The sequence below is a fragment of the Vipera ursinii genome, assembly GCF_947247035.1.
Source record: "Vipera ursinii genome assembly, chromosome: 13".
NCBI classification, from domain to species: Eukaryota; Metazoa; Chordata; class Lepidosauria; order Squamata; family Viperidae; genus Vipera; species Vipera ursinii.
In genome coordinates this window covers 11,562,728-11,585,124 of record NC_139526.1, presented here as the reverse complement: position 1 = coordinate 11,585,124, position 22,397 = coordinate 11,562,728, and the positions used below count along the sequence as shown (strand labels likewise).

At 46.4% G+C, this 22,397-nt stretch overlaps 3 protein-coding genes across 3 annotated transcripts in view; 2 read left to right on the top strand and 1 right to left on the bottom strand.

The window, feature by feature from the left end:
* Positions 1 to 22,397, bottom strand: part of LOC310646177 (ankyrin repeat and fibronectin type-III domain-containing protein 1-like) — a gene marked incomplete at its 5' end in the record, with an annotated part of 598,148 nt that overhangs the window by 292,249 nt on the left and 283,502 nt on the right.
* Positions 9,827 to 10,330, top strand: LOC310646289 (transmembrane protein 100-like; the record flags this gene model as incomplete). The annotated part of the gene is made up of 1 exon (XM_083372616.1): positions 9,827 to 10,330. Exon 1 carries the CDS (start codon positions 9,959 to 9,961, stop codon positions 10,328 to 10,330), a length of 372 nt encoding a protein of 123 aa, XP_083228742.1. The 5' UTR covers positions 9,827 to 9,958.
* CCNF (cyclin F) overlaps positions 10,479 to 22,397 on the top strand; it is a gene marked incomplete at its 5' end in the record, with an annotated part of 67,396 nt that continues 55,477 nt past the window's right edge. Inside the window, one exon of the mRNA XM_083372390.1 lies at positions 10,479 to 10,575. Coding sequence (XP_083228516.1) covers positions 10,479 to 10,575 — 97 coding nt within the window. The remainder of the gene's footprint in view (positions 10,576 to 22,397) is intronic.

Below are 22,397 nucleotides of genomic sequence, written 5' to 3'. Positions count from 1 at the left end.
AATTGGCCCCTAGGGCTGAGGGTCTGTTATAAGGTCAGCAGAAGAAGGCTGCCATTGTGCGTGGCTAGCCAGCTCCGGCATACTAAACAGGCCTGAGATTCAGCCACCATTTGAGAATTAGAACAAGACTTCATCCAGGCACAAGATGTGTTTCTTGCAGCAAATTCTGGACTAGCAAAAACTTGGGAAAGAGGCAGGGGGTGGGGGAGTACAAAGCATCATGGTTGAAAGGCTGGGCCTTGTTTATTAAGGGGTCCCTGATGTTCTCTGAGCTTGTCATGTTTTCTCACGAAGGAAGAACTCCTTTTCAGGAACATGCCCATCCTTCCAAAAAAAAAAAAAAGGAGCAGAGGAGCATAACAATTGAATGAAATGTTCCCAGCCACCAACTCACTCTCTCTCTCTCTCTCTTGCTAATTCTGTAAATTAAAAAATAAGCGGGGGGGGGCAGAGAAATCCTAGGAAATGCCAGGATAAGGTCGCTGCATATGCTCAGTCATAAACACAGCGCATTTGGCTGGACATGCTGTAGGAGACCATCTGGCTTATTTATACATGGGGCCTTGTGGATTATTACCAAGCTTTAGGAATTCAGAGGCGCTAACTGAGAGTGTAAAATCCACATCACCTTACAAGTCAGATAGAAGAGAGTGTTTGTAGCTCGGGGTTGAACTGTGGGGTCCTTGGTGCCCTCTGAGCTTGGTGGCTTTATTTATTTATTTATTTATTTATTTATTTATTTATTTATTTATTTATTTATTTATTTATTTAATTGGATTTGTATACCGCCCTTTCCCGAAGGACTCAGGGCGGTTTACAGGGAATTAAAACAAGAAATACAAAAATTAAAAAACAATTAAAAAGATTATAACAGTCCCTGAAAGAGTAAAAACCCCAATTAAAATTAAAATTAAAATTAAAATTAAAAAATTCTCAGCCTGGGCCGGGGAGCTCAAAGAGCCAGGTCTTCAGGCCCCGGCGGAATGAACGGAGGTCGGGGGCAGTCCTCAGCTCCACTGGCAGCTGGTTCCAAAGGGCAGGCGCCCCCACTGAGAAGGCCCTATCCCTGGGTGTTACCCGCCGGCAATCTCTTACCGGTGGCACCCTGAGAAGACCCTCCCTGTGGGAGCGCACTGGGCGAAGGGCGTTTGATGCCGGCAGCAGGTGTTCCCTCAGATATCCCGGACCCAAGCCATTTAGGGCTTTATAGGTCATTACCATTTCTGGCAGACAGTTTCATTACTCAACTAAGTAAGTAAGTAAGTAACACCATCAGTGCTAGAAGAGAGTGGGGTTTGCTTTTTGTTGATATGCAAGTGCCAATAGAAAAGAATATTTGTAATTCAGGGTCGATCGGGGTGGGGAGTCCTTGGTGCTCTCTGTGGTTGGTTGTTTTCTTGCAAACTTTTCATCCCCCACCCTAGGAAATTGAGGTCCTCAGTGCCTGATGATATTACCTAGTTTGGTAATGAAATGTCTGCAAGAAAACAACCAAGCCCAGAGAGCGTGAAGGACCGCAAGGTTAAAGTATACTTCGGAGTAAACTGTTACTTATGCTTTAGAATGGCTGTAATTGTGACTGAATGGGATCATATTGTTGTTGTTGTTAGTTGCGAAGTCGTGTCCGACCCATCGTGACCCTATGGACAACATTCCTCCAGGCCTTCCTGTCCTCTACCATCTTCTGGAGTCTCTTTAAGATCAGGCCTACTGCTTCAGTGACTCCATCCAGCCACCTCATTCTCTGTCGTCCCCTTCTTCTATTGCCCTCGATCTTTCCCAGCATTAGGCTCTTCTCCAGTGAGTCCTTCCTTCTCATTAGGTGGCCAAAGTATTTAATAATAATAATAATAATTTTATTTATATACCGCCCTTCTCCCAAAGGACTCAGGGCGGTGAACAGGGCAAGCATAAAAAATACAGAGTTACAAAAGTTAAAAAGGATTAAATATATGCGCACTAAAAACAGTAAATACAAATATTAAAATAACAATAAAAAACCCCGCCCATCCCCCATCAGGCCAGGCCGGCTTGTTCAAATAAGAATGTCTTTAGATCGCGACGGAAGGAGCAAAGATTGGGCACCATCCGGAGCTCAACCGGTTACTGATTCCATAGCTCCGGGGTGCCCACAGAGAAGGATCTCCCCCTGGGGGCCACCAGCCGGCATTCTCTGACCGGAGGCACCCTGAGGAGGCCCTCTCTGTGGGAACGCACAGGGCGGAGGGGAGTCGACGCCGGCAGCAGGTGTTCCCTAAGGTACTCCGGACCCATGCTAAGTAGGGACTTAAAGACCATTACCAAAACCTTGAATTTGAGTTTCAACTTCAGGATCTGGCCTTCTAAAGAGCAGTCAGGGTTGATCTCCTCTAGGACTGACCGGTTTGATCGCCTTGCAGTCCAAGGGACTCGCAGGAGTCTTCTCCAGCACCACAGTTCAAAGGCCTCAATTGTTTGGCGCTCAGCCTTTCTTATGGTCCAACTTTCACTGCCATACATTGCAACTGGGAAGACCATAGCCTTGACTATACGCACTTTTGTTGACAGGGTGATGTCTCTGCTTTTTAGTGTGCTGTCTAGATTTGCCATGGCTTTCCTCCCAAGGAGCAAGCGTCTTTTAATTTCTTGGCTACAGTCCCCGGGATCATATTAACTCAGCCTAATTGGCTGTTTTAGATTTACAGAAACTCCAACTTTTGATTCTGAAGGTGGGCCTGGATTCTGTCTTTGTTTGTTGGCTTGTTTTCTGCAAGAATGCAATGTAGGTGACTCTCTGCTTGGCTCCTGAACCTAACGTGAGTTACTAGTTTTCTGCTCCGTTGAATGCATGACAGATGATTTCAGCAGCTCAGCTACATTCTGGTTAGGCTAAAGTGCAGCAAAACATTCCCCCCCCCCGCCGTCATCAGCTGGACTGAATGAAACAAACATCTTCCTGGAGAAACAGCCAGGAATTTAATAAGACTGTGCTGGATCACAAGGAAAAAAAGATTGTGTCAGTGTAATACACAGAATTAAACTTTACAAGGCTACGTCTTTCTGGAAGAAAGCAGAGTTGGGTTCTTGGGTTAGCTGTCTCTCACTTGCCTGATTTTCTGGAAGGATGGAGACAAGGATTATCGGATCCACTTTGGTTTGGTGACAAGAAATAAACAACCGCTCTGCTTTTCTTCTTTGGCCAGCCCATGAGCAAAATTGGAATGCTTGCTGTGAAAATCCTTTGGTTTGAGCCAAGGGAGAATCCCCTACAGCACTGAACCTCTGTTAATTTTCCAAGCCTTTGTGAGCATCTGAGAATCCAGACTAATTGCATCTTCAAGACCACCCAGAATTTGAGAGACTGGATCAAGAAGTTCACTCGGATCTTTGGTCTCTGCTGGGTGTTGAGAAAACCCCAAACGATCATTTGCTAGTGAAGGCTGCAAATTGCAAATAAACTGTAGTTTGCCTCCTGTGACAACAAACTGGGACTGGCTGGGTTTGCAGCCTTGGCAATTGCAATGGTTGGATTCATACAACCCACCAAAAACAAGGAAAGAATAACAGAATTGGAAGAGATCTTGGAGGTCTTCTAATCCAACCCCCTGCTGAAGCAGAGACCCCCATACCATTTCAGACAAATGGCTGTCCGGTCTCTTCTAAAAACCTCCAGTGATGGAGCGCCCAAAACTTCTGAAGGCAAATCGTTCCACTGATCAATACTTCTCACTGAGAGGAAATTTCTTCTTAGTTCTAGGTTGGTTCTCTCTCTGATTAGTTTCTATCCATTGTAGAATAGAATAGAATAGAATAGAATAGAATAGAATAGAATAGAATAGAATAGAATAGAATAGAATAGAATAGAATAGAATGGAATGGAATGGAATGGAATGGAATGGAATGGAATGGAATGGAATGGAATAGAATAGAATAGAATAGAATAGAATAGAATAGAATAGAATAGAATAGAATAGAATAGAATAGAATAGAATAGAACAGAACAGAACAGAATAGAAATAATAGAATAGAATAGAATAGAATAGAATAGAATAGAATAGAATAGAATAGAATAGAATAGAATAGAATAGAATAGAATAGAATAGAATAGAAAATATGGAATGGAATAGAATAGAATGGAATGGAATAGAATAGAATAGAATAGAATAGAATAGAATAGAATAGAATAGAATAGAATAGAATAGAATAGAATAGAATAGAATAGAATAGAATAGAATAGAATAGAATAGAATAGACAGAGTTGGAACCTTGGAGGTCTTCCAGTCCAACCAACCCCTTGCTCAGGCAGGAAACCTTATACCCTTTCGGACAAATTTTTGTCCAATCTCTTCTTAAAAACTTCCAGTGTTGGAGCACTCACAACTTCATGAGGCAGGTTGTTCCACTGATTAATTGTTTTCACTGTCAGGAAGTTTCTCTTTAGTTCTAGGTTGCTTCTCTCCTTGGTTAGTTTCCACCCATTTCTTCTTGTCCTGCCTTCCGGGGCTTTGGAGAACAGCTTGACTCCCTCTTCTTTGGGGCAGCCCCTGAGATACTGGAACACTGCTATTGTGTCACCCCTAGTCTTTCTTTTCATTTAAACTAGACATATCCAATTCCATACATTATTGCAGGTCTGAGTAATGTGTGAAAGTCCAGTCTCTCTTTCAAGGTTTCTCCGGAGTGAATTACTATTTTCTTCTGAGTTATCATAGCAGTTCTGAGCTGTAACTGCATAAAACGAAGTCCAAAAGAAAGAAATTCCTCCCAATAAACAAATAAACAGTGCAATGTTTCCCCCCGTTTATTGTATTTCAATTTTCAACCGCATATTGCAGAATTAGTCACAAACTGTACATTAGTAATGGTTCCAATCTAATTATGATTAACAGTATGACTATAATGACATGTATATAATAACCTAGAATACTAGAATCTAAATGACTCTAAGAATTAATAGATCCATATTTAAAATCCATACGGCTTTTAAAAATGCATTAAAACTATCCTAAAGGAATACCTAAACAAAATTGTAACAATAACGTAATAACAGACTTGGAAGGGATCTTGGAGGTATTCAGGGGTCTTCAAACTTGGCCCTTTTATGACTTGTGGACTTCCACTCCCAGAATTCCTCAGCCAGGCACGCTGTCTGAGGAATTCTGGAAGTCCACAAGTCATAAAAGAGCCAAGTTTGAAGACCCCTGCTCTATACCATTCCAGACAAATGGTGGTCCAGTCTCTTCTTGAAAGCCTCCAGTGATGGAGCACCCACAACTTCTGAAGGCAAACTGTTCCACTGGTTAATTGTTCTCAATGTCTGGAAATTTCTCCTTAGATCTAGGTTGCTTCTCTCCTTGGTAAATTTCCATCCATTGCCTCTTGTCCTGCCTTCAGGTGCCTTGGAGAATAGACTGACACACACACCCTCTTCTTTGTGTCAGCCCCTCAAATAGTGGAACACTGAAATACCCTTCAAAACCGTCCAAACTAATATTAAGCAATAGAATTAAATAACCATAAATTAAATTAAGAATCTTTGCTTTGCCATCCCAGTTGTTTTATGACTAGAAAGGTATTTCCTCTAAGGAAACAGATGCATGACTCACCACCCATCAAGACGTCCAGAGATACTCAAGGATGTTTTATATGCAAGCCAACATTTGTTTCTAGCCTGATTGACACAACAGAAATAGGCAGGCTGAGGAACATATGAGACAAACCCAATGTATCATCTGGGGAACAAAAATATTTGCTGGCTTCCTGTTGGTAACTTCTCAGTCAGCTAGAATCCAAGTGACAATTTCAACAAAAAATAAATGCTCGGGGTACGATTTGGTACTCTGGACAGTTCCCTGGTGCTGGATTTTGTAAAAGGTAGAAATTGCATGCCGATAAATTAAAGGCAGGTCTTCCTCGACTTATGATTCCAATGGAGACCAGGATTTCCACTGCTAAGCCACAAGGTTGTTAAAAGGGTTGCGCCTGTTTTTACAACCTTCTTTGTTATAAAGAGAGGATCGCTGCAATTGTTAAGTGAACCATGCAGCCGTTAAATGAATTTGGCTTCCCTCATGGACTTTGCTTGTCAGAGGCTGCTGGGAAGGTTGCATATGGTGACCACGTGGCCCCGGGATGCCGAAACCATCATAAATGCAAGGTGTTTGCCAAATTCCCAAATTGCATCATCCTCACCCATTTACAGAACTTCTGCCTCTGGTTAGACCACAAGGGATGATGATGATGATGATGATGATGATGATGATGATGATGATTATAAAAAGTAGTGGCTGATTGCCTGACCAATAGGGAGGGGGGGCAATCAACAAATCATTATCTGTAGTGTGGGTTTGGCAAATCATGAATAAATAAAGACACACGAATGCCGGTCTTCGTTAGGAGCCACACCAGTGGTCTACTTAATCCAGGGATTATTGATGATGATAACTTTATTGTCACTTTGAATGTACACCAATCGGCATACATCAAAATGAAATTTTGTTGCATACAGCTCTCAAAGGGTTCTGGTGGTGTATGCAAATCATGGCCACATTTAACCTTGGCTGAGTTTGAAAAGCTCTGTAGTTCTTGGATGGAACACCAAGAGGAAAGACCAAGATCGTAGGCTAGGCTAGGAAGTAAACAAGTGAAACATTTCAGACAGAGGCTACGGAGTTGACAAGTAAGTTTACATTGAAATGAAACACAGCTTAGTTAGTTTATTTCTTAAGCCAGCCCCACCCTTGTCCTTATAACCTTCTGAAGACATACTGAGGTTGGAAAAGTTCTCTTGAAGTAATGTTTAATCTAGTGAAAAATTATAATGCTGTTTTGTTGCGAAGAGTGTATTCCATGCCTGGCTAAGAATCTTTTTTTTTTTAAACTTATTATAGCATGATCCTCCCAGCCGCCAGAGATTTTTATCACTTGCCTGTTTCTCCTACTTTAAGACTATTTTATTCTAGTGTTTTTGTTTTTCATTAAGCCTTCAATATTTTTTGAGGGCCGTTCCTGCCTCGGCCGATAGGATCTTTCTGGAGATAAATTCTAATGCTGTTTTCTTGCCAATTGCTTTACTTGTTTATCTTTAGATTTCCTTTCTGATGGCTAATTTATCTGTAACTCTACTGAGTCTGGGTTTTCATTTTCAAGATGCCACTGATTTGTAATATCTGGATCAATTCAGGGGGTTGTCCTTAAAATGTATAATCCAACAACATACTCATCTTTGAGGGGGGGAAAACACACCCAAAGAACAGAGGATTCAAGTTACGACCATTATGGAACCTGCCCATTGTGAACATAACTTGTGCCAATCATAAAGCGAGTTGGTCATGTGACCACCCAGATTTTGTGAACTTTTTTTGCAGCAGTCATTAAGCAAATGGCATGGTCATTAAGTGAACCCATGGTGAACTGGGTTGTAAGTACCCTCATGATTGGTCTGACGGAACTTCAGTCACTAGGCCAGGGGTAGGCAACCTTGGCTCTTTTATGACTCGTGGACTTCAACTCCCAGAATTCCTGAGCCAGCATGGCTCAGCTTGGAAACCTCTCCCTTTCCCCTCAGCACGGCTGGCTCAGGAATTCTGGGAGTTGAAGTCCACAAGTCATCAAAGAGCCAAGGTTCCCTACCCCTGCACTAGGCGACCGATCATAAGTTGAGAACTATCTTTATTTCTTTGAGATCTGCCTGCAGGCTATTGAGCATTGCATTCTGTTCTCAGGGTATCCAAATGAATGTTTCTTCCAGGAAATTAACAAGCCAGATTAAAAAGCTACCCTTGATAGATGTTCCTCATCAGCTGGCACTAAAAGGCATATCTGTTGGTTATATTTATGTACTAGGTGGCCTCTTCTGAGGGAAGTTGAGCTGAAGGAAAGGGGCTGGCTCAAAGTCACCGGCTGAGTTCCATCCGTAAAGAAGAACTAGAATTGGGGTCTCCACACTCCTAATCCAGCATTTTTACCACTAATCTATTTAAGCTTTGGAGCTGAGAGGAATGGTCTGGTCACAAGTCCCTCAGGGCCTTCCGTGCCTGAAGTACGGGGTGACATGATAGCAGTCTTCTGATATTTGAGGGGTTAGGACGCTGAGCTTGTCGATCGGAAGGTCGGCAGTTTGGCGGGTCAAATCCCGAGTGCCGCATAACAGAGTGAGCGCCTGTTACTCGTCCCAGCTTCTGCCAACCTAGCAGTTCGAAAGCACGTAAAAAATGCAAGTAGAAAAATGTTAGGGACCACTACGGTGGGAAGGTAACAGCGCTCCATGCGCCTTTGGCGTCTAGTCGTGCCAGCCACATGACCACGGAGACGTCCTCGGAGAAGCGCTGGCTCTTTGGCTTTGAAACGGAGATGAGCACCGGCCCCTAGAGTCGGAAACGACTAGCACGCATGTGCGGGGGAACCTTTACCTTTACCATGGAGAAGAAGGGGTTGACCTATTCTCCAAAGCACCTGAAGGCAGGGCAAGATGTAGCAGATGGGAGATTATCAAAGAAAGATCCAACCTAGAACTAAGGAGAAATTTCCTGACAGTGGGAACAGAAGTTGTGTGTGTGCCATCACTGGAGGTTTTTAAGAAGAGATGGACAGCCATTTGTCTGTAATTGTATAGGGTCTCCTGCTTGGGCAGGGGGTTGGAGTAGAAGAACTCCGAGGTCCCTTCCAACTCTGTTATACTGATAGTAACTAGAATCCAGTCTTTCCACTCCTACTCCAACACCTTTGCAGTTACCCTACACTGAACAGAAGACAGAGACGGCTAGCTTCTATTTGTTACCCTCTTTGTAAAGAAAAGATAAAAGAGCCTGACATATCCAAACATCTCAAGCAGGTGAAAGAATAGAGTAGAGTAGAGTAGAGTAGAGTAGAGTAGAGTAGAGTAGAGAAGAGTAGAGTAGAGTAGAGTAGAGTAGAGTAGAATAGAATAGAATAGAATAGAATAGAATAGAATAGAATAGAATAGAATAGAATAGAATAGAATAGAATAGTAGAAGAGAGTAGAGTAGAGTAGAGTAGAGTAGAGTAGGACAGGACAGGACAGGACAGAACAGAACAGAACAGAACAGAACAGAACAGAAGAATGGAATGGAGTGGAGTGGAGTGGAGTGGAGTGGAGTGGAGTAGAGTAGAGTAGAGTAGAGTAGAGTAGAGTAGAGTAGAGTAGAGTAGAGTAGAGTAGAATAGAATTCTTTATTGGCCAAGTGTGATTGGATACACAAAGAATTTGTCTCCGGTGCAGAAGCTCTCAGTGTACATAAAAGGAATAAGTGATACATCACGATCATAGCATAAAAATACATTCATCATAAATCATAAGATGCAACACTTAGTGATAGCCATAGAATACTAAATAAGCAATCAACATGAATCACACTAGGATTCTAAATAAAACAATATAACAATATAAACCGTAAGATACAAGCAACAAAGTTATAGTGATAAGTAGATAAGGAGAAAGGTAACTGGAAAGATGAGAAGAATAATTTGTTCTTTGTTCGGGATTTGTTGACTGACACAGAACCAAGACATTGTCATCCCAAAAGATGAAAGCAGCCAGCCCCTTCCGTCTCCCCCTGGGATTCCAGGGGAGGAGAAAGGAGGAAAGGTGCTTTATTCACACACACACCCCTCCCCATCAGGATTTTTCTCTGAAACAGTTAACAGCGGCTGAGCTCCTGCCCACACACATGATCTCATTTCTCCTGCCTGCCAATCCCAGCCATTGGCTGCTACGGCAAAAGAATCAGTGGGAGCCAACGCTGGTGCAGAAAGCCAGAAGCCTTCGCCAGCCAGAAGCAGCCAGACCAAAAGAGAGAGAGAGAAAGACAGAGAGACGTAGAGAGAACGCAACCCAGACAAAACAAAGGACTTTCCTTGTGGTTCTCCACTCCCAGAAAGAACCTGCCGTTGCAAGAGTTCTGGATCTTCGTCCTCCCAGGAAGTTGGGGTGTGCATCTTTCAACAGGCACTTGCCAGAATGATGAACTGTAAGTCCAACTCACTGACTTGCCTCCAAGGAGGAAAATCCGGGCTGCCCGTAGCTGCCACCACGGACTCCACCGCCACCTTGAATAAGCTAGCCCTGGCCACCGGGGGCACCGAGAAGTCGTGGTACCGTTGCATCTTCCCCTTTGGCATCGTTGCCTTGGTGATCGGCATTGCCGCCACCTGCATCACCTTCACCATTAATGGGCCCCAGATGGACATTGCCAAGGTGGTCTCGGTGGCCACCTTGATCTTTGGAGTCGGCCTGCTGGTGGCTGCCTTGGTCTGCTGGCGAGCCAAACGGGAGCGTCAGCGGAAGAAGCAGCAGGAAGAGCCTCTTCCCTTAGAACCGGGGGGTCTCTGAAGCCCACCTTGAGCCAAACCCCTAGGAATCGACTTTTGCTGTAGAGAACCCTATCTTTTTCATGTCATCCACGGCAGAGCTTGGGAAAGAAGCTGCGGAGACACACGTCCCGTGTCTTGGGGATGGAGAAGCGTAGAACCCAGCCAGCATGGGGCCCATGGAGCTCCCTTCACTCAGCGGGATGAGTGGTATGATGGACGAGTTCAGGTGGCCAGCTCAGGCTAAGAAGAATGGAGTCCCTGCAGGTGAGTGGCCAGGATGGGTTCCCAGCTGACCATACTTCAGCCTTTTCCCCCCCAGGAAGATGGCTTGACCTCAGCCGATGGGGCTGCAGACAAAACACCCCAAGGACAAACTTCAGGAAGAGAGTAACGAAACCCAGAGTCCTTTCCTTGAGGACAACGACCGTTTCTTTCCAGCCATGCCCACCTCTGTCTGACTGTGAAAACAAAAAAACAAAATGTCCTTTCGAGAAGAAGAAGAAGAAAAAGGAAAAAACCTGAAACTTCAATCCCCGGACATGGAGCTGGAAGTCGTGAGAAGTTCCAAGTGGCTTCCAGGTGAGAACGGCGCTTCTGCGTTTTGGTGACCTGCCTTCCAGCGACTGTGGATGAGGAAACAGACCAGGATTCCACTTGGGCTACCACAGCCACCCTTGTTTCCCCGCGTGGTGGGAAAGCAGGCTGAAAGTTAGGAACGAACTAGGACAGCCTTCTGCTGCCAACATGTTTAGCAAGGAGAACCTGCTCTGTTCTCGGACGGGAAAAGGGGGCAATGTGCCGAGATGCCCACCGCAGGGTGCAAGACCTCATGAAAACGTCGAGCCATCGCAACTGCCACTGCTACTTGCAAAGTGGTACAGCTTCTGACTTTGGGGGTTTGGGGGAGGGATGGGGGAAAGTGGGTGTGTGGGTGGGTGGGTGGGTGTGATTTATTACGGAGTAGCAGTTTAGTGCCTAAAGACGGTGCAGCCATGCCCTTCCTTTGGAAGCACCGTGTACATAGGGAGTGGAGAGAGCAAAGGGTGAATTAAAACTCGATGTGCCTGGGGAATAAATTCCTAGGGGCAAATCCTGCCTTCTTTTTCTCTTACTGGGCCTGGCTTTGGTCTGGATCGGGCTGCGCCAGTGAGGTGCGCCCTGACGCTGGTGGCACTGGAGGAGGTTTGTGCGTGGGAAGTGTCCAAAGCTGGCTCCGTTAGCTCTTCTGGACCAGAGTTGCAAAAAAAAAAAAGCTTTGTCCTCCCCGATTGGGAGTTTGGAGGGCGATAAAGCAAATTTGTTCGACCTTCTCTCGGCGGGGTAAGCTTGGGTTATCGAAAGTGAGAAGTGAGAAACAGCCCTGTGTATTACAAAGAGATGCCGAAGGGAATAAAACCGATGGCCAGCTTCACGCTTGCAGGTGAATCTTTGGGAAGGTGTTTGGAATCCTGGCAAGACGTCTGTGTCGTCTCTTTTGATGCCTTCTCTGCCCTCTCATGAAATCCAGGGTGCGCCCCGGAAGCTCGGGAATCAAGGTTGACCTCCGAAAGCTGGAGAGTCGTTCTTCAGAACCTTTCCCCAAATTATCCTCTGCCTTAAGTAGAAGAGAAGCCACGGGGATCCGGGCTCGTCTGCATTTCACTGCATTTCATTGCCTTGCATGAAAATGGACTCTAGCCCACAGGGAGTCCTCAATTTACAACAGTTGATTTAGTGGCCGTTCGAAGTTACCATGGCACCCAGAAAAGCGAGCCAGGACCGTTTTTCACACTTACAAAAGCGTTGCAGCAACTGCCTGGGTTGTGTGATCCCAATTCGGACACTGGCTGGTATTTATAATGGTTGCAGAGTCGGGGGTGGGTCAGGTGATCGGCACGAAGGTCAGCTTTGGCCGTCTTCTGACCAGCAAAGGCAATGGGGAAGACCAGACTCGCTTAACAACTGCAGTGATTCACTTAACAACCGTGGCCAGACAGCTTGCCAAGCAGGGAAAAATTCACTTGAATGTTTCACCCTGGCCACAGAAAGTTTGAGCTCAGTTGTGGTTGTAAGTTGAGGACTACCTGTATTGGGCTGGCCCAAGTCTCCTTCTCAGGGGAAGGCGATCCTGGCCACTGCCTCCTCCTCCTCCTCCTCCTCCTCTTCTCCACAAGCCCCACTCCTTACTAGCACTGATGATGTTACCTAATTTGGGTAATGAAATGTCTGCAAGAAAACAACCAAGCTCAGAGAGCACCAGGAACCCCACATTTGTCTTCCTCCTCCTCCTCCTCTTCCTCCTCCTCCTCCTCCTCCTCCTCCTCCTCCTCCTCCTCCTCCTCCTCCTCCTCCTCTTCTCCACAAGTCCCACTCCTTTCTAGCACTGATGATGTTACCTAGTTTGGGTAATGAAACGTCTGCAAGAAAACAACCAAGCTCAGAGAGCACCAAGGACCCCACAGTCCTCCTCCTCCTCCTCCTCCTCCTCCTCCTCCTCCTCCTCCTCCTCCTCCTCCTCCTCCTCCTCCTCCACCACCACCACCACCACCACCACCACCACCACCTCTCCACTCCCTTCTAGCACTGATGATATTCCCTAGTTGGGTCATGAAATGTCTGCAAGAAAACCACCAAGCTCACACAGCACCGAGGACCCCACAGTCCTCCTCCTCCTCCTCTTCCCCCTCCTCCCCTTCGCCTCCTCCTGCTCCCCCTCCCCCTCCTCCTCTCTACAAACTCCACCCCCTTCTAGCACTGATGGTGTTACCTAGTTTGGTAGTGAAATGTCTGCAAGAGAACCACCAAGGACCCCACAGTCCTCCTCCTCCTCCTCCTCCAAATCCCTGGGTCAGACTTGACTTTCCTGATTCAGAGTTCCATCTGTCTATAACCCAGACAGTTACAGAAGAATCCGGTTCTCCGGCTTGTTGATGGACTCATAACACATCAAGGAGGGTTGCGAGCAGAGGGCAGAGGCTAACTCAGCTGCTCCTTCACACCTGGACCTCAGCCCACATCTGCACATGCAGCTGGAAAGAACCAAAACTGGATTCTGTCCTAGAAGATGCAGCTGCTGCCAGCAGCAGCCGATGTCTGGGGTGAGGGGCAGGTGGGTGGGGAGGACAGGGAACACAAAGCTGGGCACATCCATCACGTTCCTGGCTGCAAACTTCACAGTGGCAGAAAATTTCCACACACATACATACACACTCACCGAGGTGGCTCAGCCAGGCCTGGGCAAGATGGAACAGATGTGGAAGGAAAAGTTGGATAGCTCAACTAAAAAAGCAGACCAAACACCGGAAAAAGAGGTGATCTAGAGAGTGTAAATAGTTGGTGGGGTTCCAGATTATAGCCTGGGGTTAGCGGGGCAAGGAGAAGAAGAAAAGGGGGTGAGGGGGGCGGGGGGGAGTGGATTATTTGAAGTGTTTGCAGGAAGATGTAAATCCCTCTGGTGTTCTCTGATAAAGAGGAACGGAAGAGAATTGCACCCAGGTAGTTTCGTTTAGTGATCATTCAAAGTTACAATGGCACTAAAAAAGGGGACTTAATCATAATCATAACAGTAAAGTTATGACCTTGGAGGTCATCTAGTCCAACCCCCTGCTCAGGCAGGCAGGAAACCCTGGCCTATACCATTTCAGACAAATGGCTGTCCAGTCTTTTCTTAATAACTTCCAGTGTTGGAGCATTCACAGCTTCTGGAGGCAGGTTGTTGCACTGGTTAATTATTCCCACTGTCAGGAAATTCCTCCTTAGTTCTAGGTTGCTTCTCTCCTTGGTTAGTTTCCATCCGTTGCTTCTTGTCCTGCCTTCAGGTGCTTTGGAGAATAGCTTGACTGCCTCTTCTTTGGGGCAGCCCCTGTGACCATTTTTCACACTTACAACCGTTGCAGCCTCCCCGCGGTCACGTCATCACAATTCAGATGCTTGGCAACCGACTCACACTTATTTTTATTTTTTTAGCCCATTTATATGGGATAACTTCCCTCCGCCCAGTACGCTCCCACAGAGAGGGCCTCCTCAGGGTGCCACCGGTCAAAGAATGCCGACTGGTGGCCCCCAGGGGGAGGGCCTTCTCTGTGGGCGCGCCGGATTTATGGAACCGTCTTCCGGCCGAGCTCCGGATGGCGCCTGACCTCCGCTCCTTCTGGCGCGATCTCAAAACCTACCTTTTTGAACAAGCTGGCCTGGCCTGATGGGATGGGGTTGGGTTTTATAAATCTGTTTTAACTTTTGAATGTGTACTAATTTATTCATGGGCATTGTTGTTTAATCGCTTTTAATTTTTGTATCTTGTTTTTTTAATATGTATTGCCCTGTTCACCGCCCTGAGTCCTTCGGGAGAAGGCCGGTATACAAATTAAATTAATAAATAAATAAATAATAAATATCCCGCCCTTCTCCGAAGACTCAGGGCGGCTTACAATCTAAGAAGCACAAACCAATGTGCTTAGCAATAGCCTTCATTCTATGTATATGCCTGCTTATTAGGGCTTTCGGGGGGGCCCCAAGCGGCATTATTACAAAGTCAGCTTAATTGCCCCCAACAATCTGGGTCCACTTATGACGGTTGCAGTGTCCCGGAGTTATGTGATCGCTTTTTGCGAACTTCTGACAAGCAAAGCCGGATTCCCTGAACAGCCATGTGATAAACTTAACAACTGCAGCGATTCCCCTAACAACCGTGGCCAGAAAGGTTGTAGAGTGGGGCAAAACCCATTTAACAACTATCTCGCTTAGCAATGGAAATTTGGGGGAGGGGGCAATTGTGCTCATAAGTCGAAGCAGTTGAAGGGTTTGCAAGAAGATATAATCCGTCTGGCGCTGCCTGATAAAAAGGAACAGAGAAGAATTATGTAGCTACGTGCTCAGGTAGAGCATCTACAGGTGGTCCTCAAGGTACGACCACAACTGAGCCAAACGTTTATGTTGTTAAGTGAGAAACTTGTTAAGTGCCCCGTTTTACAACTTTTCATGCCACATTTTTTAAGTGAATCACTGACATTGCTAAATCAGTAACACGGTTGTAACGTGAATCTGGCTTCCCCCCATGGTTTTTACTGGTCAGAAGGTCGCAAAAGGGGATCACGCGACCCCAGGACACGGCAACCGTCATAAATGTGAACCAGTTGCCAAGCGTCTGAATTTTGATCATGTGAAGGCGGGGATGCCGCAACGGTCCTAAGTGCAAAAAAAAAATGGTCAGAAATAGCCCCTTTTTTTTCAGTACCGTTGTAATTTTGAACGGTCTCTAAACAAACCGTTGTTAAGTCAAGAACTGCCTGCATATAAAAGATGTTGCTAATATATATGTCAAAGGGACGTGGTGGCTCAGTGGGTTAGACGCTGAGCTTGTTGATCAGAAGGTCGGCAGTTTGGCGGGTCGAACCCCGAGTGCCGCGTAGCAGAGTGAGCGCCTGTTACTCGTCCCAGCTTCTGCCAACCTAGCAGTTCGAAAGCACGTAAAAATGCACGTAGAAAAATAGGGACCACTCCGGTGGGAAGGTAACAGCGTTCCGTGCGCCTTTGGCGTCCAGTTATGCCGGCCACATGACCACGGAGACGTCCTCGGACAAGCGCTGGCTCTTCGGCTTTGAAACGGAGATGAGCACCGGCCCCTAGAGTTGGAAACGACTAGCACGCATGTGCGGGGGAACCTTTACCTTTACCTAATATATATGTCAAGGTTCCTCTAGGCCAGGGGTGTCAAACTCTCAACCTCACGTGACGTGTGGTGACGTAGCGCGACTTTTTTCCCATTGCAGGCAATGGGGTGGGCACAGTTTCGCCGTGACACATCTGGCCCACCTGCCATTGGACACCCCTGCTCCAGACTTAATTTCTCCCTCCCTCTTTTCTTTTAATCCTCAAACCAGCCTCACAAGCAGGATGATTGATCTCATGCCTTCCTGGAAGTTTAGCAGCTAAATAGTTTAGCAGCTAAATAAGAACCTCCGTATTTCTAGTGTTGAGTCATACATACGGCATACATCATTTGGTTTCTGCTTGCCACCTCTGCGTAGAGTAACTGGGATTGCTTTGAGTTTTGGCAACTTGAGACGTCTTTTTTTTCTTTCTTTCTTCTTTCTTTCTTTCTTGTGGGGGTGGAACCGAGGTCTGTTTTGTAAGGAGAGGCTTCCCAAGTTGATGCAGGGGAATGGCTTCAGAAGCTAGGTCTTCTCCACATCTCCTCTAGGACAGGGGTCCCCAACTCCTGGTCCCCAGCTCAGTGCCAGGTTGCAGCTCATTGGGAACCGGGTCTTGGAAGTGGTGGGTGAGCGGGTGCAAAACCATCCTCTCTTCTCCCCCCCCCACTCCTGCACTGCTGCTGCTACCACCACCTCCGCTGGTTCTTCAAGTGTGGTGATGAGGACCATCAAACATTGGCTTTCCAACCCGACACAATGTAGATCAAAGGAGTTGGGGCTTGGCCCATCAACAGAATGAGGCCAGATTTGATTATGGTGGGAGAAGTCAGCAGAGCAAAGCTTGAGTGCGAAATTGGGCCAGATCCAACTGGTGGAGTAATGGTCTGTGGAGATGATGGCAGGAAGCAGCAGGAAGAGCTGCAGATGAAACAACAGGCGTGCAAGAGGTCATCTCAGCCCACAGAAGGAAAAGGAGGGCGGGAAGTATCTTAGAAGGCCCTCCCCTTGTTTCCTGGAAAGTAAAAGGAAAGGTGATGGGGAACGCTTTCAGATTGATGGGGCACGCTTTGCAAGGTTGATGTCAGCCCTTCCAGGTAGCCTGGACAAGAAGCACAAATCCTGAGTAGCAACACTACTTTAATTGTAAGGTTATGACAACAGACTCTTGCAAAGGGGAGTCCCTTCCAAAATGCTTCCCACGCCCTTTTTCTTCTGTGGACTGAGATACCTTTGCTATGAGGGTCATCTAGGCCAGGAGTAGGCAACCTCACCTCTTTTATGACTCGTGGACTTCAACTCCCAGAATTCCTGAGCCAGCATGAGGGAAACTCTGGCCCCTTTGTGACTCGTGGACTTCAACTCCCAGAATTCCTGAGCCAGCATGGCTCAGCTTGGAAACCTCTCCCTTTCGCCTCAGCATGGCTGGCTCAGGAATTCTGGGAGTTGAAGTCCACCAGTCTTACTAGACCAGGGATAGGCAACCTTGGCTCTTTTATGACTCGTGGACTTCAACTCCCAGAATTCCTGAGCCAGCATGAGGGAAACTCTGGCCCCTTTGTGACTCGTGGACTTCAACTCCCAGAATTCCTGAGCCAGCAGCATGGCTCAGCTTGGAAACCTCTCCCTTTCCCCTCAGTGTGGCTGGCTCAGGAATTCTGGGAGTTGATGTCCACCAGTCATAAAAGAGCCAAGGTTGCCTACCCCTGGTCTAGGCTGTGTCTCTTCCTCCCATCTCCCAAGGTCACCCCCACAGACCATTACAGGGGCCTACAAAGAAACAAATGGCTGGGGGTTGGGGGGAAATCCCCCAATCCAGTGCTTCTTAACCCGGGCAACTTTAAGACCGGTGGATTTCAACTTCCAGATTTCCCCATCCTACACAACTGGCTGGGAATTGAAGTCCACCGATCTTAAAGTGGCCAAAGTTGGGGATCCCTGCTGAAAACAAAGACGAGGAGCAAAGTTTCACAAGATATTTTTTTAAACTTGTGGCCTCCTTTGCAAGGGAGACTTTCTTCTGTAATAAAGGATGTATTTTTTTTTAAAAAAAACAAAAAAACACCTCCCGGTGTTATGCTCTGGTTTGCCCATTCTCTTTCCTCTCCTCCAGCCTTGTTTTCAGGATTCTTCCCTTTCATGCTGTAACTTCATGAATCCCACCTCAATAGGCAGAATATGGAAGTCCTTTGCTCTTCTGTTTTTAAACTATAAGGTAAAGGTAAAGGTTCCCCCGCACATGCGTGCTAGTCGTTTCTGACTCTAGGGGCCGGTGCTCATCTCCGTTTCAAAGCCGAAGAGCCAGTGCTTGTCTGAGGACGTCTCCGTGGTCATGTGGCCGGCATGAGTAGACGCCAAAGGCGCACGGAACGCTGTTACCTTCCCACCGTAGTGGTCCCTATTTTTCTACTTGCATTTTTATGTGCTTTAGAACTGCTAGGTTGGCAGAAGCTGGGACGAGTAACAGGCGCTCACTCTGTTACGCGGCACTCGGGATTCGACCCGCCAAACTGCCGACCTTCTGATCGACAAGCTCAGCGTCCTAACCCACTGAGTAGTTTAAATCCCCCAGAGGAGTTGTGTCCACAGGTGAGAACAGGAAGGGGCTGGTTTGTTTTTTAATCTCCTGATGAAGCAGGGCAAAAAATAGAACAGGGCTCACTTTTCAACTCTCGCTCTTTTGCTACCGCAGGGGGCCTAGCGGATTTGCTTTAAACGTAGCTGCCAAGATATGTCAGTTTCTTCTATTTCTGTGCCCTGGGTAAGCAAATACATCCCTCATGGAAAACAAAATAAATTCAATGGCATTTCCTGTCCAGCAGGGATCCGTTTCATGTGCTGAACTTTCTGGATTTTCAAACTCAGGAGCCAGGAGGCAGATTTGAAATCACAGGGTGGCGTATAAATTAAAAATAAAATAAAATGCTCAACTGGTTATTTTTGTGTTTGTGATTGGAACAACAACTTTCCTTCTCTAGTGACAAATGGGCTGATCTTTGAATCGCTTGATTCTGTAATTTCGGGAAACGCCTCTTTCTGCTTAGCGGGTTGTTTGTGTTTTGCCTCTATGCCAAAAACACTAATTCTAAAGCCCCCTTAATCCATGTCTTTAGAGCTACTCTTCAGTGCTTTGAGGATACGGTAAATGAGACTGGCCTTGTGATGCTCAGCCTATCAGTCAACCTTCTCCACAGCCATATTGGGCTGCGAAGGGAAGACACTTGTTCCTGGGACATTTTTTTTCTCTCCAGAAAGTTGGAAAAGATTTTTGGGTTGTCCTGAAAAGGAACTAAAGGGGTGCCAATGCACGGCTGCCTCGTCATTTAACCACTGCTGTACTGTTAAAATCCCAGGCTTAATTGTTAGTGCAACTGCATGGTAAAAAAAAAAAGAAATATAAAGAAATAATTTTACTGAGGTTATTAATAGCACAGAAAGCAGTGTAAAATAAGGAGGGGGGAAGGAGAGGGAAGGAAGGAAGGAAGGAAGGAGGGAGGGAGGGAGGGAGGGAGGGAAGGAAGGAAGGAAGAAAGGAAGAAAGGAAGGGTTTCTTCTGTGTGTGTGTGTGTGTGTGTCCCTGTCTCTGTCTGTCTGTGTCTGTACATGTACAGATAGTCCTCAGTTTACAATCACTATTAGGACCAGAATTTCTAGTGGTAAGCTAGGCAGTTGTTATGGGACCCCCACCCAATTTTACAATACTTTTGCACAAGACTTTTTTTTTTTGCCACGGCTGTTAAATGCAACAGTACAGTTGTTAACGGAATACGCTGCAACTGTCATAAATACATGTTGGTTGCCAAGAGCTGGAATTTTGATCACCTGACCCTGGGGATGTTGTAATGGTCATAAGTGGGAGGACTGGTCATACGTCCCTTTGTCAGTGCCGTTGTAACTTTGAACGGTTGCTAAACTATTCACTCCAGGGGTTCCCAATCCGGCGCGCTCGCACCCCCCTGGGGGTGCGAGACAATATTCCAGGGGGTGCAAAAACTTGGGTTTTCAAAATTATAGTGACTATGTATAATCCGTTGCTGTTATTTTGAATTTTTTGTGAGAATATATCAGAAGCGTTCTAGGGGTACGGGGTATAGAAAAGGTTAGGAGTGTATAACTCTTGTGGCCCTGACGGGCTTGAAGAATCTTTAGCAAGCTCCACCTTAAGAATCCCTGCTCAAATTGCCCCCTTCCAGGATCTCTTTAGCATTTGGGGCTCCTGCAGCCATATGGACTTTCTGGAAGGTCTGTTGTTGTTGTTGTTAGTTGCGAAGTCGTGTCCGACCCATCGCGACCACATGGACAACCTTCCTCCAGGCCTTCCTGTCCTCTACCATCTTCTGGAGTCCCTTTAAGCTCACGCCTCCTGCTTCAGTGACTCCATCCAGCCACCTCCTTCTCTGTCGTCCCTTCTTCTTCTCTTGCCCTCAACTTTTCCCAGAATTAGGCTCTTCTCCAGTGAGTCCTTCCTTCTCATTAGGTGGCCAAAGTATTTGAGTTTCCACTTCAGGATCTGGCCTTCTAGAGAGCAGTCTCTCTAAAGAGCAGACTCTGGAAGATCTAAGGATCCCTTTCCAACTCTCCCCACTGGGTTTCTGGCTGGTTTAGCCCAGGAGATCTCCCCAATGATAGAATCCTTCTGAGCAACAGCTGTGGGCTTTCCCTAGCTGTGATCTCCTCCCGGCTGGAAATAACATTTAGTGTGACTTGCAAGTTTTTTTTCTGTTTGGGGCTGAGTGACGATCTTTGCAGCTGTTGGAGAGGAACATCCTGGATTAAAGAAATGAGGCACCTGCTTCCTTAGATCTACCTGCGCAACCCACTTGCATTTCTCTACTCTTAGTTGCAAAGCAATCCAGTCTTTGCACTGTAACGGAACAAGCAGCCATCCTGTTTTCTGGCTGGGGACATCGTCCAAGCCAAGCAACTATGTTTTAGTACCAATCCAAGCAACGTTTGTGTCATAAGGTTAGAATTTAGGAAGAGCCTTCCAAGATCTGATTAAATATAATCTGATAGGAGAGAATATTTGTAGCTCAGGGTTGAACTGTGGGGTCATTGGTGCTCTCTAAGCTTGGTTGCTTTCTTGCAGACGTTTCATTACTCCATTGGGCAACATCATCAGTTGCAGAAGGGAATGGAGTTTGTGGAGAGAAGGAAGAAGGAGGAGGTGGCAGAGGACTGTGGGGTCCTAAGTGTTCTCTGAGCTTGGTGTTTTTCTTGCAGACGTTTCATTACCCAACTAGGTAACATCATCAGTGCTAGAAGGGAGTGGGCTTTGTGGAGTGGGACAGGAGGAGGAGGAGGAGGAGGAGGAGGAGGAGGAGGAGGAGGAGGAGGAGGAGGACTGTGGGGTCCTTAGTGCTCTCTGAGCTTGGTGGTTTTCTTGCAGACGTTTCATTACCAAACCAGGTAACATCAGCAGTGCCAGAAAGGGGTAGAGTTTGCAGCGAGGAGGAGGAGGAGGAGGAGGAGGAGGAGGAGGAGGAGGAGGAGGAGGAGGAGGAAAGGACTGTGGGGTTCTTGGTGGTATCTGAGCTTAGAGGTTTTCTTGCAGACGTTTCATTACCCAAATAGTAACATCAGCAGTGCCAGAAGGGAGTAGGGTTTGCAGAGAGGAGGAGGAGGAGGAGGAGGAGGAGGAGGAGGAGGAGGAGGAGGAGGAGGAGGAGGAGGAGGAGGAGGAGGAGGAGGAGGAGGAGGAGGAAAGGACTGTGGGGTCCTTGGTGCTCTCTGAGCTTGGTTGTTTTCTTGCAGACATTTCATTACCAAACCAGGTAACATCATCCGTCCCAGTTTTTCAGGCTGGGGTTAGGATTTTTAAAATGAGAATTAGAGCAGGAGACACACACACACACACACACACACACACACACAGAGAGAGAGAGAGAGAGAGAGAGAGAGAGAGAGAGAGAGAGAGAGAGAGAGAGAGAGAGAGAGAGTAGCCTAGCAGGAAAACAGCTTTCAATCCTTTTTCTCTAATGTCTCTAATACTGGGTTTTTTTTTTAAATCTCTTACATTTGATGATTTTGACAACAGATTTCAATCAAAGGAAACCAGAGAGCTGAAAATGACTGCTAGGATGAGTAGGCCCTTAAATGTCTCCTGGTAAATTACATTCCCCCCCCCCCATTACTTCTCTTTAAAAGAACAGGGGAGAAGAGAGGGAAAGGTCTGTTAATAGTCTGTAAATCAAATGTGACTCCTGTTTCAGGGAGATTGTGCTATTAAACCGTGGTGAAGATGTTCTTTGTCTACATCACGAAGAGAGAGGCTGTTTTCCTCCCGTGCTCTCGTTATTGTTGCAATTGCCTTTCGTTAAAATAATATCTTATATACGGTGACTTTCATTTTCTGTCTGGATGAATAAAAGAGAAATAAAGCCTGCCTTGACTTCAGAGGGACCGCTAGACATTTCATGGACACATCCGTGTGGCTTGTTTAGCAGAAACATGGACCTC